The sequence below is a fragment of the Lithobates pipiens genome, unplaced genomic scaffold (genome assembly GCF_037356315.1).
Source record: "Lithobates pipiens isolate NorthernLeopardFrog02 unplaced genomic scaffold, aLitPip1_a1.2 Scaffold_25, whole genome shotgun sequence".
NCBI lineage: Eukaryota > Metazoa > Chordata > Amphibia > Anura > Ranidae > Lithobates > Lithobates pipiens.
Genome location: NW_027507787.1, coordinates 61596077 through 61611953, shown reverse-complemented (window position 1 = coordinate 61611953; position 15877 = coordinate 61596077). Strand labels below are relative to the sequence as shown.

At 41.2% G+C, this 15877-nt stretch overlaps 1 protein-coding gene across 1 annotated transcript in view; it reads right to left on the bottom strand.

The window, feature by feature from the left end:
• Positions 1 to 15877, bottom strand: part of SYNPO2L (synaptopodin 2 like) — a 170059-nt gene that overhangs the window by 62917 nt on the left and 91265 nt on the right. The window contains exon 3 of the mRNA XM_077454552.1: positions 13983 to 14671. Within this exon, the coding sequence (XP_077310678.1) occupies positions 13983 to 14671 (689 nt within the window). The remainder of the gene's footprint in view (positions 1 to 13982; positions 14672 to 15877) is intronic.

Here is a 15877-nt window from a genome sequence, read left to right as displayed (position 1 = left end):
CATAAAGGTTAAAAATCAAGAGCACAAAATATGTGATGCCAGATAAGGGTGTTGCTGATGTTGTCCATGAAAAGCTTTCTGTTCCATAACACCACATAAGGTTTAAATACATCTCCCAAGCATGTCAAATAAAAGATTTGTGTTTTTTTCATGTTGCTTTCAAAGTCACATTAAAAGGACCCTTCCCCACTCTAAGTCTCACACAAATTACATATGATTTTTTTAGGGCTGTTACTGATTACAATTTTTGTGTTCGATTAATCGTTTTTTTTACAATCGATTAATCAACTAATTTCGATTAATTATAACGCACATACAGATCCAACTACTTTTAGCTGATCTCCTTGCATTGCAACTCTGCATTAGTCAGTGGTAAATGTGGTATACACTATGGGGGTTATTTACAAAAGGCAAATCCACTTTGCACTACAAGTGCACTGTAAGTGCACTTGGAAGTGCAGTCGCTATAAATCGGAGGGGTAGATCTGAAATGAGGGGAAGCTCTGCTGATTTTATCATCCAATCATGTGCAACCTAAAATGCTGTTTTTTATTTTCGTTGCATGTCCCCTCGGATTTACAGTGACTGCACACTTGCAGTGCACTTGAAGTGCAAAGTGGATTTGCCTTTCGTAAATAACCCCCTATATACAATCACCTGACACTAGTTAGTTTCCACAATCCATGACTTAACTTCACAGTTCACACAAATACGTTTTAAATTCAAATTGTAGCACTGACGTAAGTAATTTTTTTCCACAGTAGCATGACAATCCCTCCACCTCCGGTCTAACTAATCACTCTCACCTTAGGGCATGGACCCCTGTGCAAACAGGTGGTCATGCAAGCGGGTATCAAAAGGGTTAACACGGACCATAAACTTCTCTCATGTCTCCTTAGATTTCAGCAAGGATGCCAGATCATGGGTAGAAAGAAAAGATTTAAGTGCTCACCGCTTAAGTATAAGATTTCATTTTTGTGTTCAAACACAAACTACTCACATAAAGATGACAAAAACACATTCCGCCCGAAGTCGACATTTTACCCACACCATGTGAAAAATGAATTTATGAAAACTTTTTGTGCTATGGTGTATACAGACTGTAAGAAAATATGTGAGGCACAACATGGAAAAATGAACATGCATAATTTATCCAAGCAAGAAAGAGATGCTTTATTGGCATTCAAAGAAAATAGCAACTTGGTAATCCGTACGGCGGATAAAGGAGGTGGTATTGTCATTCAGGATAGGGTGGAATATCTGAAGGAAGCATATAAACTCCTATCGGATAGTGCCACCTATGAAATACTCCCAAATGACCCTCTGTCAGAATATAAAGAGGAACTTACAAAACTGATCAATGAAGCTCTTGTCCAAGAACTGATACAGAATTCAGAAAAACACTTCTTCCTAACGAATTATTTTAAAACGCCATATTTTTATCATACTCCGAAGGTCCATAAGGACCCCATATGCCCACCTGGCAGACCCATCGTGGCTAGTATAGATGGCATTACGAGCAGAATTTCCCAATATGTAGATGCGTTTTTACAACCTCTTGTGATCTCTCTCCCTGCATATATAAAAGACTCTGCGCATGTGTTAGAGACCCTACAGCAATACAAGTGGGAGTCGAGATACTTTTGGTTATCTTTAGACGTTAACTCGCTCTATACATCAATTCTCCACGAGGGTGGATTAAGGGTGGTTGAACACTTTCTATCTGAAGCAGAATATATGAACCCAAACCAGTCTAAGTTCATATGTCAATGTATCAAGTTTGCTCTGGAAAGAAATTATTTCTGTTTCCAGGACAAATTCTACAGGCAGATAGCGGGCACAGCAATGGGTGCACATTTTGCACCCTGCTATGCAAATCTGTTCATGGGATACTGGGAGAAATTTTGCATCTGGCAACACAATCCATTTGCCAAACACTGTATTACGGGAGGTATATTGATGACATACTTATAATCTGGGATGGGTTACCTGAAACTGTTAATGAATTTGTTTCATATTGTAACAACAACAGCTTCGGTATCCATTTTACCCATGTAGTGGATACAAATGCCTTAGTGTTTTTGGACCTTGAGCTCAGTAGTGATAAAAATGGTGATATCACATCCAAAACACATTTTAAGGAAACTGCTGGCAACTCTTATTTATATCACAAGAGTTGTCACCATCCTAGATGGAAAGAAAATATACCTCATGGTCAGTTCTGTAGATTACATAGAAACTGCAGTAGCATTAAGGATTATGAGGCTCAGGCGGCTATATTATCCAAGAAATTCTTAGAAAAGGGATATGAAGAAAGCCATATTAAAAAGGCAAAGGATCGTTACAGGAATGGAATCCCTGATAAGAACAAGAATGAAACTATATGGGCAAAGGATCAGCAAGATATCCCTTTCATTACGACCTTTAATGACCAACATTGGGCCATCAAAAAAGCTGTTCAAAAGCATTGGCCAATTCTGGGGCAGGACAAAACACTGGGAAAAATCCTCCCCAAGAAACCTCAGGTCGTGTTTAGAAGAACAAAAAATGTGAAGAGTATTATTGCCCCTAGCCATCTAAAAAAACACAAAAAAACATCATCAAAAAATGCGAAATATACCACAATTCTTTAACATCATAGGTAGTTTTAGATGTAAGAGCAAAAAATGTAAAGCATGTAGATTTATCACTCATGGACTTAAAACATTTAACTGTAAGGATGGTTGCGTGTTCCAGATCAAGCAATTTATATGCTGTAGTACGCAGTTTGTGGTCTACGGTTTGACGGTTTGGTGCCCATGCGGGTTCCTCTATGTAGGTAGGATGGTATGTAAAATGAGGACCCGTTTTGGTGAGCATAGGAGATTTATAGAAAAGAAGATTGAGAAGCACAGTGTACCACGCCATTTTAAACACAAACATGAAGGTAGCACTAAGGGGCTTGAACTTTTTGGCATAGAAGCTATACCAATGTCCATTCCAGAAGGCGAACGTTTCGACCGACTGTGTAAACGAGAATCTTTTTGGATTTTTACGTTAAACAGTATGGCGCCAGAAGGGTTAAATGAAGAGTTAGAAATAGGTACCCTTATATGATGTATGTACAGTCTGGTAGTCATGTAATGTCTGTTGTAACAAAATATACATATATGGAAAATGTATATACATATAATGAATAAAAAATGCTTTTTTTTTCTCATACTCCAAAATATTATAACTGTGAATTTATTTAAATACATTTTTTATTTTTTCCCTTTTAATTACTATATATATATATATATATATATATATAGTTTTATTCTTGATGAGATCCTATAGTGTGCATTTTTTTCATTCCACTCGCATTGTATATACATGCATACGTTTTATCTTAATTTTATTATTATTTTAACCTAAGATTTGTATAGCAATATTTGCTGCATTATGATATATATTTTTATGACTATCCGAACTGCCATTGTAAAACTTCAATTGGTAAATATGTGTGTTTTTTACTGTTACTAAACTGCTCCCTCTGTTAGATAGACTCCTTAGGCATGCTTTCTGCTCCCGATCTGATGCTTTTTGCTATTGGCTGCTAGCGAGGAGGGGCAGTAGGGACTGGGCATACTTAAGTCACTGATAGACTATAGGGCTCACCTGAAGAAGGAGGCCACGCCTCTGAAACATGTTGTCATGGTAACAGTTAGCTGTGCGTTCCAGTAGTCAGCGTGTACGCAGAGAGATCCTCCCCTGGCCGCAAGTGACGTCACGCACAGCCGGCTGGTCCGTGCATGTGTTTGAACGGAGTGAGACAGCGTGTTAGCACCTAGCAGGCTATACTAAGCCCATAAGCGTTCGTTCAGCCTCGCTGTAAGCCACCACAAAGAGCCTGCAAACCGGGGGAGGAGGCAGCCATGGAGGTCTTTGATTTTAATGCCACAATAACATCGGCAATCTGTGAGTGCAATACCTGGTTTTTAATATTGGTTACTTTTAATAAACATTAATACACTAGGGTTGGCGTGCGCTCTCTCTTGTTTTATACTTCATGACAAAAACACAGAATGTAAAGCCGACAATTGTGTTCTGTAGGGCAGCAGCGGGTGATATCATGAGTAGCTCATCCCCCGTACACGTTAAGTTCAATCAGAACTTCAACGTCACCAGACTCCTCCCCCCTTCCCTTCGTTAGCAGACGAAGGCACTTAAGGAAGGTGGGAGGAGTCCAGTGGTGTCGATGTCCGTGACATCACCGGATCTCAGACGGAACTCCCTAAAGACCTGGAAGCATGCGGAGTGGTGAGTACCGATCAAAAGAATTTTGATCAATCACAAAAATGAATCGATTAATCAAGGAATTAATCTTTAATTTCCACAGCCCTAGATTTTTTTTTTTATACCTTACTGTCAATGAAAATACATATGTAGGGTATAAATAGAGTCGGCCTAAATACTATTTACTATTCTGGGACTAGCTTAGAAATGGTATCACTGTCTATGGTATATTTTAGAAGTACATTCTTCTTCTTCTTCCGTCATCTGTGAGCTTCCTGGAATGGAATCCCTGAGACACTTTTAGGTGTCAGTACTCTATACATATTTAAATTTAGTCTTACCTGTCAGTATATATTTCCTAATCAGGAGTTTTGGTTGGAAACCATGATGCATATTTTATGAATGGTGTGTAAAGTGCTAGATTTCTGACCACCTCCAAAGTGTAGTGGACACTGGGATGTAGGCTCAATGGTTCTTCACATTCCCTAAGGGCTTGGGCATCTGACCAAAAATCAAAGTTGCTATGCCTTGCAGCTCTTACACAATGCATCTTAATGCATGATAATGGCTTGGATTAATGCAACAAATAGTGTATAAAATGGACCCTTATATATTTTCTTACTTTATAGAAAGCCAATTGACTTATCAAAGTAAATTAATATAAATACTGCATTGAAACTCATATGGGCCAAATAGAATTAATCTTCTACTGATTAGTTGTCAACTTTCTGACAACAGTAAAATAAAATCGGATTGGTTAATATAACTGGATTTGTTAAACAATTATTAAATATTAAGCAATCATACAACATTCCTAAACAAGGCCTAAGGCAGTCCTGTCACTGCCACTTTTTGCATTCAGATGTTTTCTCTAAAACAAGCTTCATTTGATAATGTAGTGTACTGTAACACCCAGTAACCAATTTGACTTCAGTGTACAGTAAAACATGAACTATGACTGGCTGACGGCTGCAGGCGACTTAACATACTGTCATATTACTGTATATACTGTATATTTGAAAGGACCTTCTCAGGAGAATTTTTTCCACTCTTGCAAAGTCAACTATCCCCCCCCCCCCCCCCCAAATTCCTCCTTAAATGACATGTCTTCTTCTTTTTTTAATTATATTGGATTGTTTAAAAAGAGAATAAAAACTCAATCAGGTTTTATGGTTTTCTGTATTGGTTAGAGTAACCCTTACCCTCACTTTGTCCTGGTGATGACTGTCACATAATATACACTATATTGTCAAAAGTATTGGGATATCTGCCTTTACACGCACATGAACTTTAATGTCATCCCAATCTTAGTCTGTAGGGTTCAATATTGAGTTGGTCCACCCTTTGCAGATATAATAGCTTCAACTCTTCTGGGAATGCTGTCCACAAGGCAGTAGCGGCCGATCTATAAGGGGCGCAGCGGCGCCGCCTCTTAATCTCCATGCACTGGACTCTAATCTCCATGCAGGGCACCTTACGCATGGATTTCTATGTTTTTTTTGTTTTTTTTGTGAAGCACTAATTGGCTTAACAAACACAGTCACTTCTAGCCGCTAATAGGTCTTCCAAGGTGAGGAGAACACCGTGTTCTGTGCATGTCCATGCACTGTGTTTACCTTAAGGTAAATAAGCTGCTCACGTTGCAAATGAGGTTTGCAAGAGAATTTTCCACTTGGTGAATGAGAAGCTCCGCTGGCTTCCATCATCCAGTTATGTGGAAACAAAACTACTGTTTTTTTTTTCAGTTTCCTTGCATGTGATTGGGTGTTCTTTCTAAAGTGAAAATTCACAACACTCACTAAGATAAGGGCAAATTCCCTTGCAAAGAAAACATTCCCTTACAAAATGAACAGCCTATTTGACTTTAGGAAATCAACCCAATAGGGTGAATCTCCCAAATGGGGAGAGTAAGGCCGCGTACACACGTGGGGACTGTTCGCCCAACTTTGTCCGCTGAACAGTGTTTCGGCAAACAGTCCGCTCGTGTGTGGGCTTTCAGCGGACAGTTTCAGCGAACAGTCCGCTGAACAAGGTTTTTCGGAAATTCCGAAAAACTGTCCGCTGAAACCTTGTTTCAGCGAACAGTCCCCTCGTGTGTAGGCTTGTTCGTCAAACTAAGTTCCGCGCATGCTCAGAAAGGATTTACACGCCGAAAGTTATAATGCAGTGTATAGGACGTCGTATTTTTCGTCCCGTCATACGTGCCGTTCACGTCATCGCGCACGGTTTCAGCAAACTGTTCGTCCGTCGTGTGTGGCCATGTCCGTCCAAGCTAATTTTGAGGGACTGTTTGCCGAAACTGTTTGACGGACAAAGTTGGGCGAACAGTCCCCGCGTGTGTACGCGGCCTAATAGAAACCTTACAGAGTTTCTAAGCCTTCACTACTCTATAAAAAATTAGCTTTGGCTGGAGTAATGCTTTATTATTATTAAAAAAGAATATCTTGCCATTTACATGTTCTGCCTATGACTATGATTTTCTGAAACTGAAGATTCATTATTTATAAAAAAAACAAAAGGAATGTGAAGAATTTGCTTCCTAGCAATACTGCAAGCTGGGACTCATCTGTACACCATTGATGTGTAGAACCCCAAGAAATGTTTCTGTGATTTGCATCCTGCACAGTGCACAGGACTGGAAGTCAGATTACAGGTATTCCATGCAATAGGAGTTTCACTGTTGGGGAGAACCATCCAAGGCTCCTCAAATAAATATTTCTTGATGCAGACTTTCTGATCTATGGACTGTAAGTCACAAGAAGTGACAAAACAAATGCCTTAAAGTAATTGTCAAGGTACAATTAAAAAAAAAAAATAATAATATGTCATACTTACCTGCTTTATGCAATGGTTCTGCACAAGCAGCCCAGATGCTCCTCTTTTGTGGTCCCTCACCAGCACTCCTGGCTCTTCCTACCTTCCCGAATGCCCCCATAGCAAGCCACTTGTTATGGGGGCACTCATGCGGGCTTGATCCTGAGCTGGGTTGTGTGATGCTGCCTCCATGTCCAGTGAGGAGAGAGAGAGCAGCATTAAACATTTGGGGGGGGGGGGGTGGAGCTGATTACAGAAGGTATTTTACCTTAATGCAGAGAATTGTGCCTTTACAACTACTTAGATTTTTTTTCCTATAATATTTTCCTGATTGTTTGCATATTTTCCTTAAAGCGGGGTTCCACCCTAAAGTGGAACCTCTGCTGATCGGATCCCTCCCCCCCTCCGGTGTCACAATTGGCACCTTTCAGGGGGGAGGGGGGTGGAGATACCTGTCAAAGACAGGTATTTACACCCACTTCCGGGCATAGACTCCCGTGGGAGTCTACGCCATTTCCTGTCCTGCCGCGCTGTCTGCTGGGACACACACGGGTCCCAGTGACAGCGCGGAGAATTCCTATTGCGCTGCGCGACTCGCGCATGCGCAGTAGGGAACCGGGAAGTGAAGCCGATTCGCTTCACTTCCTGATTCCCTCACCTAGAATGGTGGCGGCAGCAGCCGAGGGCCGAGCGATCGATCGGCCTCGGCTGCCGGCATCGCTGGAACCTGGGACAGGTGAGTGTCCATTTATTAAAAGTCAGCAGCTGTAGTATTTATAGCTGCTGGCTTTTAATATTTTTTTTTTTTGGTGGAATCCCTCTTTAAGTCTTGGGAACCATTGTCACTGAAAAACAGTGACATAGTAGGTGAGGATTCCATTGTATAGCCCTGTATGTTGTGGTCATTCAGGTGCTTATCTAATAGTTTTTTTAAATGATCGATGCTTCCTACTGAAACCACTGCTTGTGGAAGAGAATTCCACATCCTAACTGCTCTTACAGTAAAGAACCGTCTATGCAGTTTAAGGTTAAACTGATTTTCTTCCAATTTTAGTGAATGGCCACGTTTCTTATTAAATTCCATTTCATAGAAAAGTTTTATCCCTATTGTGGGGTCACCAGTATGGTGTTTTTACATTGAAATCATATCCCCTCTCAAGCGTCTCTTCTCCAGAGAGAATAAGTTCAGTGCTCGTAACCTTTCTTCATAACTAATATCCTCCAGACTCTTTATTAGTTTTGTTGCCCTCCTCTGGACTCTCTCCAGTTTCTGCACATCTTTCCTGAGGACTGATGCCCAGACCTGGACCAGAGTCTTGTAGAGTTGGAAAATTATCATTTTATCTCTGGAGTTAATCCCCTTTTTTAATGCATACAGCTTGGCATTGCATACAATTGCTGAGCCTATCTATGTACTAGGACTCCCAGGTCCTTTTCCATCCTAAATTCCCCCAGAGGTTCTCCCCCTAGTGAGTAGATTTCATTCATTATTTTACCACCCAAATGCATTATTTTGATTTTACTTATTTTTCTACATTAACCACTTACAGACCAGACCATTTTGCTGGCTTAAGACCAGACCACTTTTTGCAATTCGGCATTGCGTCGCTTTAACTGACAATTGCGCGGTTGTGAGACATGGCTCCCAAACAAAATTGACGTCCTTTTTTCCCACAAATAGAGCTTTCTTTTGGTGGTATTTGATCCCCTCTGCAATTTTTATTTTTTGCGCTATAAACAAAAATAGAGCGTCAATTTTGAAAAAAATTATTTTTTACTTTTTGTTATAATAAATATCCCCCAAAAATATATAAAAAAAACATTTTTTTCCCTCAATTTAGGCCGACACGTATTCTTCTACATATTTTTGGTAAAAAAATCGCAATAAACGATTATTGATTGGAAAAGTTATAGCGTTTACAAAACAGGGGATAGTTTTATTGCATTTTTATTAATAATTTTTTTTTTACTAGTAATGGTGGCGATCAGCGATTTTTATTGTGACTGCAACATTAGGGCTGACACATCGGACATTTTTTACACATTTTTGACACATTTTTGGGACCATTGTCATTTTTGTTACAGCAATCAGTGCTATACAAATGCAGTGATTCCTGTGTAAATGACACCGGCAGTGAAGGGGTTAATCAGGGGTTGGCAGTGTAGGGGTTAAGTGTTCCTAGTGGCGTGTTACTAACTGTGGGGGGCTGGGCTTTATTTTAGTGAACTCTGATCTCTGCTCCAATCACATGGAGCAGAGATCAGCGTCACTTGTTGGTAGGCAGAACGGGGAGATGCTGTTTACAATGGCATCTCCTCGCTCAGCCGCCCCGTGAGACGATTGCGGGTATGCCTGCGGCGATCGAGTCCATGGGACCCGCGACCGGACTCACGGAGGTCCCGGGCGGCGTGCTCGCGATGGCAGGGCGGCATTTAAAATTGGACGTACCGGTACGCCAATATGCCTGCCCGTGCCATTCTGCCGACGTACATCGGCGTGCGCCGGTCGGGAAGTGGTTAAACCTCATTTGCCATGTTGTTGACCACCCCATACATTTTTTCAGATCTTCTTGCAAGGTTTCCACATCCTGAAGAGAAGTTATTGCCCTACTTAGCTCAGTACCATCCGCAAATACAGAGATTGAGCTGTTTATCCCATCCTCCAGGTCATTTATGAATAAACTGAATAGGATTGGTCCCAGGACAGAACCCTGGAGGACCCCACTTTCCACCCCTGACCATTCCAAGTACTTCCCATTTATCACCACCCTCTGAACTCACTCTTGTAGCCAGTTTTCAATCCATGTACTCCCCCTATGGTCCATGCCAATGGACCTTACTTTGTACAGTAAATGTTTATGGGGAACTGTGTCAAATGCTTTTAAAGTAAAGGTGAGTCCACGATCTTGTAGGTGTTAATGGAACAGGAGTAGTGGGGATATGCTCCAATATAGACATCTGTTCCAGCGACAAATGTTCACGAGATTTACACTTATTTGCTATTGTGTCTCTAGAGAGAGGACATGCAGGGAGATTCCTCAATGAGGACAGAAACATAAAAAAAAAACTAAAAGTGGTCAGCCCTTACACCACTCTACTCAAAAATACGTTCTGGTTCTACTTTGAATTTACACAATCACTTTTGTGGCACTTTCATACTGTATGCTATATTTCCTACTGAATGTGCAGTTTTTCTTCTCAGTGGTAGTGGTAGGAGATGCAGAAAACTGGCACAAACAGAAATGATGTGTAGTAACATGCAGGAGAAAATTCAGTATTTAAAGGTAAGGCTCCTGTTTAGCTGGCAAATATTACTGTATACTAACTGTTGTTTAACCTTATTGATGAGTCTATGGTGAGCAGTGATACTAAACCACAACAGCCCTTAAAGAAATAAGCATGAAGTTAAAGAAACCATTCGATACTGGGGTGTTTCTCACTTGGTTTAGAAAAGGCGGTAATAAAAGCAACAAATGAAAAATGAGCAAACCTCTCATATGTGCTGCCATGTTTACCTGTATTTTAGGGCCTTATGCCTTAAAGTGGTATTAAACCCAAAAGTAAACATTTATTATAATGCAGCTTACCAAGTCTTAGACTTGGTGGCTGCATTTGGTTTATTTTTTAGGTTGTCTTCACCTTGTGATCCAGCCAGTAAGTCTGTTTTCAACAGAACAGGCTGTTATGCAGATGCAGCAGTTAGAGGGTTGAAACAAACCATTTGGCACTGACAGGGTGTTTACAATGATCAACTTGTATTTGCTGCTGTAACTGCTTAAAAAGTGTAAGCTGAAGTTATTGCTTTCATTTGTTAGTGTATATAAATCTGCTCGTGCATCTAGCAGCCCCCCCCCCCCCCCCCCCCAATGCTGCTGTTCAAAGGTGTCGCCTTCATCAGAGTGTCGCATGCTATAGCAGGAAGTGTGTTACTGGCCAGATCACCAGATGAAAACAGAGGGAAACAGTCTACAAAGGAAAAGTAATGCAGCCACCACATCTAAGGATTGGTAAACTGCAATATGTTAAATTTTTGGTTTTTGGTTTAACACCACTTAAAAGTACCCATCAAAAATGTTTTCATATAATGACCTGCACAAATACCCTCCTCCTGGCTTCAACAACAACTCCCCTTCCTAAGATGCCTTATATATCATCTGTAATGATCAGATTTGTTTTTTGTCAAATATCTGTTTATTAATTTTGTCATGATCAGATTTTATCTGTATGGCTTACTCACAGTTTCTTCAGCCTGTGCTCCTCGCACAATAATCAGAATGCAGAAAGGCCACATCAACCAACAGTAAACAGTCTACTGACCTTAATCCATGAGCCTGACCCCTAATCTACCTGCAGGGCCCCAGACGCGTGGATTCCAATGGGTATTTTTTTTTTACGCATCTGATTAGAGCCTGAGGCTCTAATTATCTTCATATTCGCTATTGTCTTCCTGTTTCTCCTCCCAGCCAATCAGGAAGTGAGAGGAGCACGATTGGCCAAGAGAAGAAGCGATTGTATTGGCCAGTACCAGGCAGGGTCAGGGAGGATGTACGGGGAGATCTAGAAGATGGCTGCCATCATCGGCTCTGCCCTGCATCGCCGCCAAGAGCCGTCCGTGTACAACCCATTGGGGGGGTCGAGTAGTCTGTTTGCCACTACCACCAGGGGGGGGTTTATTTGCCACCCCACCCCCCAGTTGGAGCACAAGCCACCACTGCTACTGACAAGTGTGATAGGGTGCAAGCAGGGCTGCCATTACTCTCTTCAGAAGATCCTCTCATCTGGGTGCATGCATTGGGATATCTGCATTGAAACGGAAAGAGGTAACAGATGAGGCATATGTGGACAGGCCAAGCAGCTAAACACAGATCATTGCCAAAGAGGAGGTATGGAGGGAGATTTGTTGCTGAGGGTACGGAATGAGTTTTTGTGGGAGCTTTCGTGATACTTCAGTTAACCTTTAAGAAGGATCAGACCCTTAAAATATCTAACATTACTTTATGTGTACATACACCAAATATTGCATGCAAGATAAGCTTCTTCTGCTAAAAACATGAGTCTATTCTGACAAGTTTTCCTGACACCAAGAGCAAAAAGGTGACGGGAGGGACCTCCAACTGATTGACAGCCTCAGCTCTGTTGCTGTGTGACAGGGGTGTGTCCCTTCCGTCCAACCAGCTCTCAGAGCTCTCCTTATTGATTTTAACTTCACTCGCCACCCCCTTCTTTTCAGAGCTGGAAGATCCTGTATAAATTCAGCACTTTGGACGGATGTAGGGAAAGGAAGACCATAGATAAACAGGTACAAATTAAATAGGAGGATTTGTTATATCTCTCTCTATATCAACTGAGGTGACTCATTTCACTGAGTATATGTGAGGGTTACAACCATTTTAAGGATTTCCTCCCCTTTCCCCAAAGAAAGGGTTTGGTGCAATGATCATTATTATGATGGGCAGATCTGCTAATCTAATAATTGGCCTTGTATAGAAAGCAAACCCTAGCACTTTTATATTGTTGGATTATACAGTGTATACCCTCATTATGTGATTGTTTCTATTGTTCTCTCAGAACTTATGTAGGATCCAGCAGTCTGGCATATGTCCTCAGCATTTAGGAGAATTAAATTTGCACACATGCAGTTGAGCAGCCCAATTAAATAATGCATGGCCTGGTTAAGGTTGACCATAAATCAAGGGTGCTCAACCTGTGGCCCTCAGAGCCCTCTGATGTGGCCCTTGACCACAAACCAGGGAAGCGCACTTCTATTATATCCTGTTTGGTGCGCTTTCAGAAAGTGTACCACACTGCAAGATATAATAGAAGTCTATGGCAGAGCAGCTAAACCACAGGGAAGCCCATCCATGTGAAAGAAGCCTTGTATTGGGCTCAGGACAGCAAGAGCTAATTTACATTTGCGGTTTGGGGAGCAGAAAAACCCCATAGTTGAGATATGTTTTTAGTACATCCCCCCAAACCCCTGGTGTAGTGCTAGGGGTCGCAACAGTGACCCCTTGCAACCTCCCTGTCAAATTCTGTTTTACACTCAAAATAAAAAGTTAAAATTCTGAACTATTTCATTTAAATGTGGCCCATGACCGGTTGCCAAATCACTTAAGTGGCCCCTGCTCTTCAAAAGTTTGAGCACCCCTGCCATGAACACATATCTTGCCTAGAATTATGTGTGTGGAGAGATCTTCCTCCATGACCTGCCACAATCTTCTCCTTGTCTAAGTTAATGAATCAATGTGGTTCTGTGAAGGTTCCTTTCCATTTCCCTTTCCCCATAAAAAGCCACCAACCTGTGTAACAGTAGAACTGTAGAGCACAGCTCTTTAAGTCTCTGTACACATTGATCAACACAAATAATACATTAATCTCTTGATTCCTGCTATCATGCAGTGCATCTGCAATCCTACTATCTGCATAGAGGTTATTCACTTTGTATAAACAAGACTGTTAACAAATCATATACGCCAAATGGACATTGACTCGCACTGATGAAGTCATAAAATATGACATGTTTTGCAAGTCAACACTACATAGCCAGAAAAAGGATATTACAGTAGATAACTGCAAACAAGGAGCAACGATTAAAGGATCAGTTTTCTACTGGCAGGATTATTTAATTTGTGCTCAGACTGCTGAAATCCTATCTGACCTAAGTTAAGTAGAAAAACCGCAGAAGCAGATCATCTATTGAAAGTTAATGACATTGAATTCCCTACCAATGAAAGTTCAGACATGTGGAGACAGAACTTTAATATCTAATCTGGGTATCTGGTATTTTAATATAACTGACAACTGTCAAATTAATGATAGCACATCTAAGGATAAATAATGCAATGTTTGGAATTACAAGGACTGATACTGATAGGGTATATTTCTGGAGACAGATGGGAGTTCTTACTTACTTGCTTCTTTGGCTTTATCTGAGTAGGTTGTGGTCAGATCCTCATCTACCGGGTGATCCACCGGTCCTATCATAGGAATAAGATGCCTCTCAGCTCTGATGCTCTTAGTGGCATGAGGCAGAAGTAAAGCCTCAGGTGAGCCTGCAGTGACGTTGGATATTGGTTCAGGCTCTTCAGCTGGCAGGAAGCCTTCCACATCTGAGAAGGGGGTTTCAGCTCTACCATCAGGCTCATATTTTATTTCTCTTTTGGCCACTCCACTTGTTGGCTGCAAGACATTTTCAGCTGCACCTCCAGGACCACTTTCATACCCACTCATTTCAGATAGTGATTGCTGCTCCTTCTCTGCCTTGCTGCTGCTTCCAGGCGGTGATCTTGGACCCTTCTTCCGTGCCCTGCGGTGCTTCTCTTGAGGTGCTTGCTGCTGGTTATGATGCTGTTGTGCACTCTGGAGATGTCCTGGTGATGCCTTGATGTCAGCGTCGCTGTCAGTTTCCCCGTAGTAGGCTTCACTATCTGGAGGAGAGGTAATGCTCTCCAGGTGCAGCAGTCGTGGTTGGCCAGTTGTGGTGGTGATGGATGGGGATGTACCCCATGAACTGGGGGGTTCTGGACTTCTGATGGAGTTTGGGCTGCTAGGGGAAGGATACGCTCTGTGGGACCGAGGTGTCTGGGCTCCAGCTGCTGCCCTGTATGGGATAAAAAAAAACAAAAAACAAACAGGGTCACATTACATGTAGTCAGTTCTAAGTTGGGAGGAGTGCACAGAAGAGGAGAACGCTCCAGTGCCAGTGCTTTGAGATGGATAAAGAGTACAAGAGACACACTGGCTGTCCAGGCTATATACTTATCCTCTCAATACTTCATCTCCCTAGGGAACACTATGTGCCAACATTGGGCTCTAGTGGGACAAGCCTGTACTGAAGACTATAGACCACTCAGATAATAACAGACTATTTAATCATCAGAATTGACATTTAGCAATTACGTTATCAATTACTAATAAGAAAAATTTAAATGTCGATGTTTCTAATATGTAACATGAACATTCTGCTACTGAACCCGATTTTTCTACTGGAGGACACTTTCCTTCAAACTGGCCTGCAGCAAACATTGCTTGTAGCAGTTTTTTTTTTGCGTTCTTAATAGCTGAAACCTGCTAGTCTACTTTCCTTCCCTTCTGAAGCAAATGATCCCTGTTAGATTCTGCTAGTCTGGCCAAATTGTGATTTTATGGAACTCATGTGGCACTTCTGATTAGACTAATGGGACTAAAACATCATGACTTTAATTTACCGTATTTATCGGCGTATAACGCGCATAGGTGTATAACACGCACATTCATTTTAAAGCTGTACACACTATCAGATTTTCTGCTGATTTTTTCCTTCAGATTTACCAAAACCATATAATATGAAGTCAAACCTTAGGAGTTTCAATGTGCATGCAATCAGGCATGCCCTTACACTACATAGTTTTGGTAAATCTGAAGGAAAAAATCAGCAGAAAATCTGATAGTGTGTATGGGGCTTTAGAGGGAAGTTTCAGGGAAAAACGTCCATTTTTGTATTGGCGTATAACACGCACATGCTATTTGCACCCGATTTTCATAGTGAAAAAGTGAGTATTATACGCCAATAAATACAGAAATATGTATATTATTTTTCCTTCCTTAACTTTTTATCACAAATGAATGTTTATCCAAAAACATATATTTAGCAACAAAACATTTTTTCTAGCCTCACTTTTCTACCAGTCTGCACATTTTTATTTTGTATGCACTTCTTAGCTTTACCTTGTGTCCTTCTGTCACAGACTGGTAAATGTAACTGTTAAATATACATTGCACTTTGCATCTTTGCATTCCCCTGAAAGGTCCAGGGATAAGGAGATAT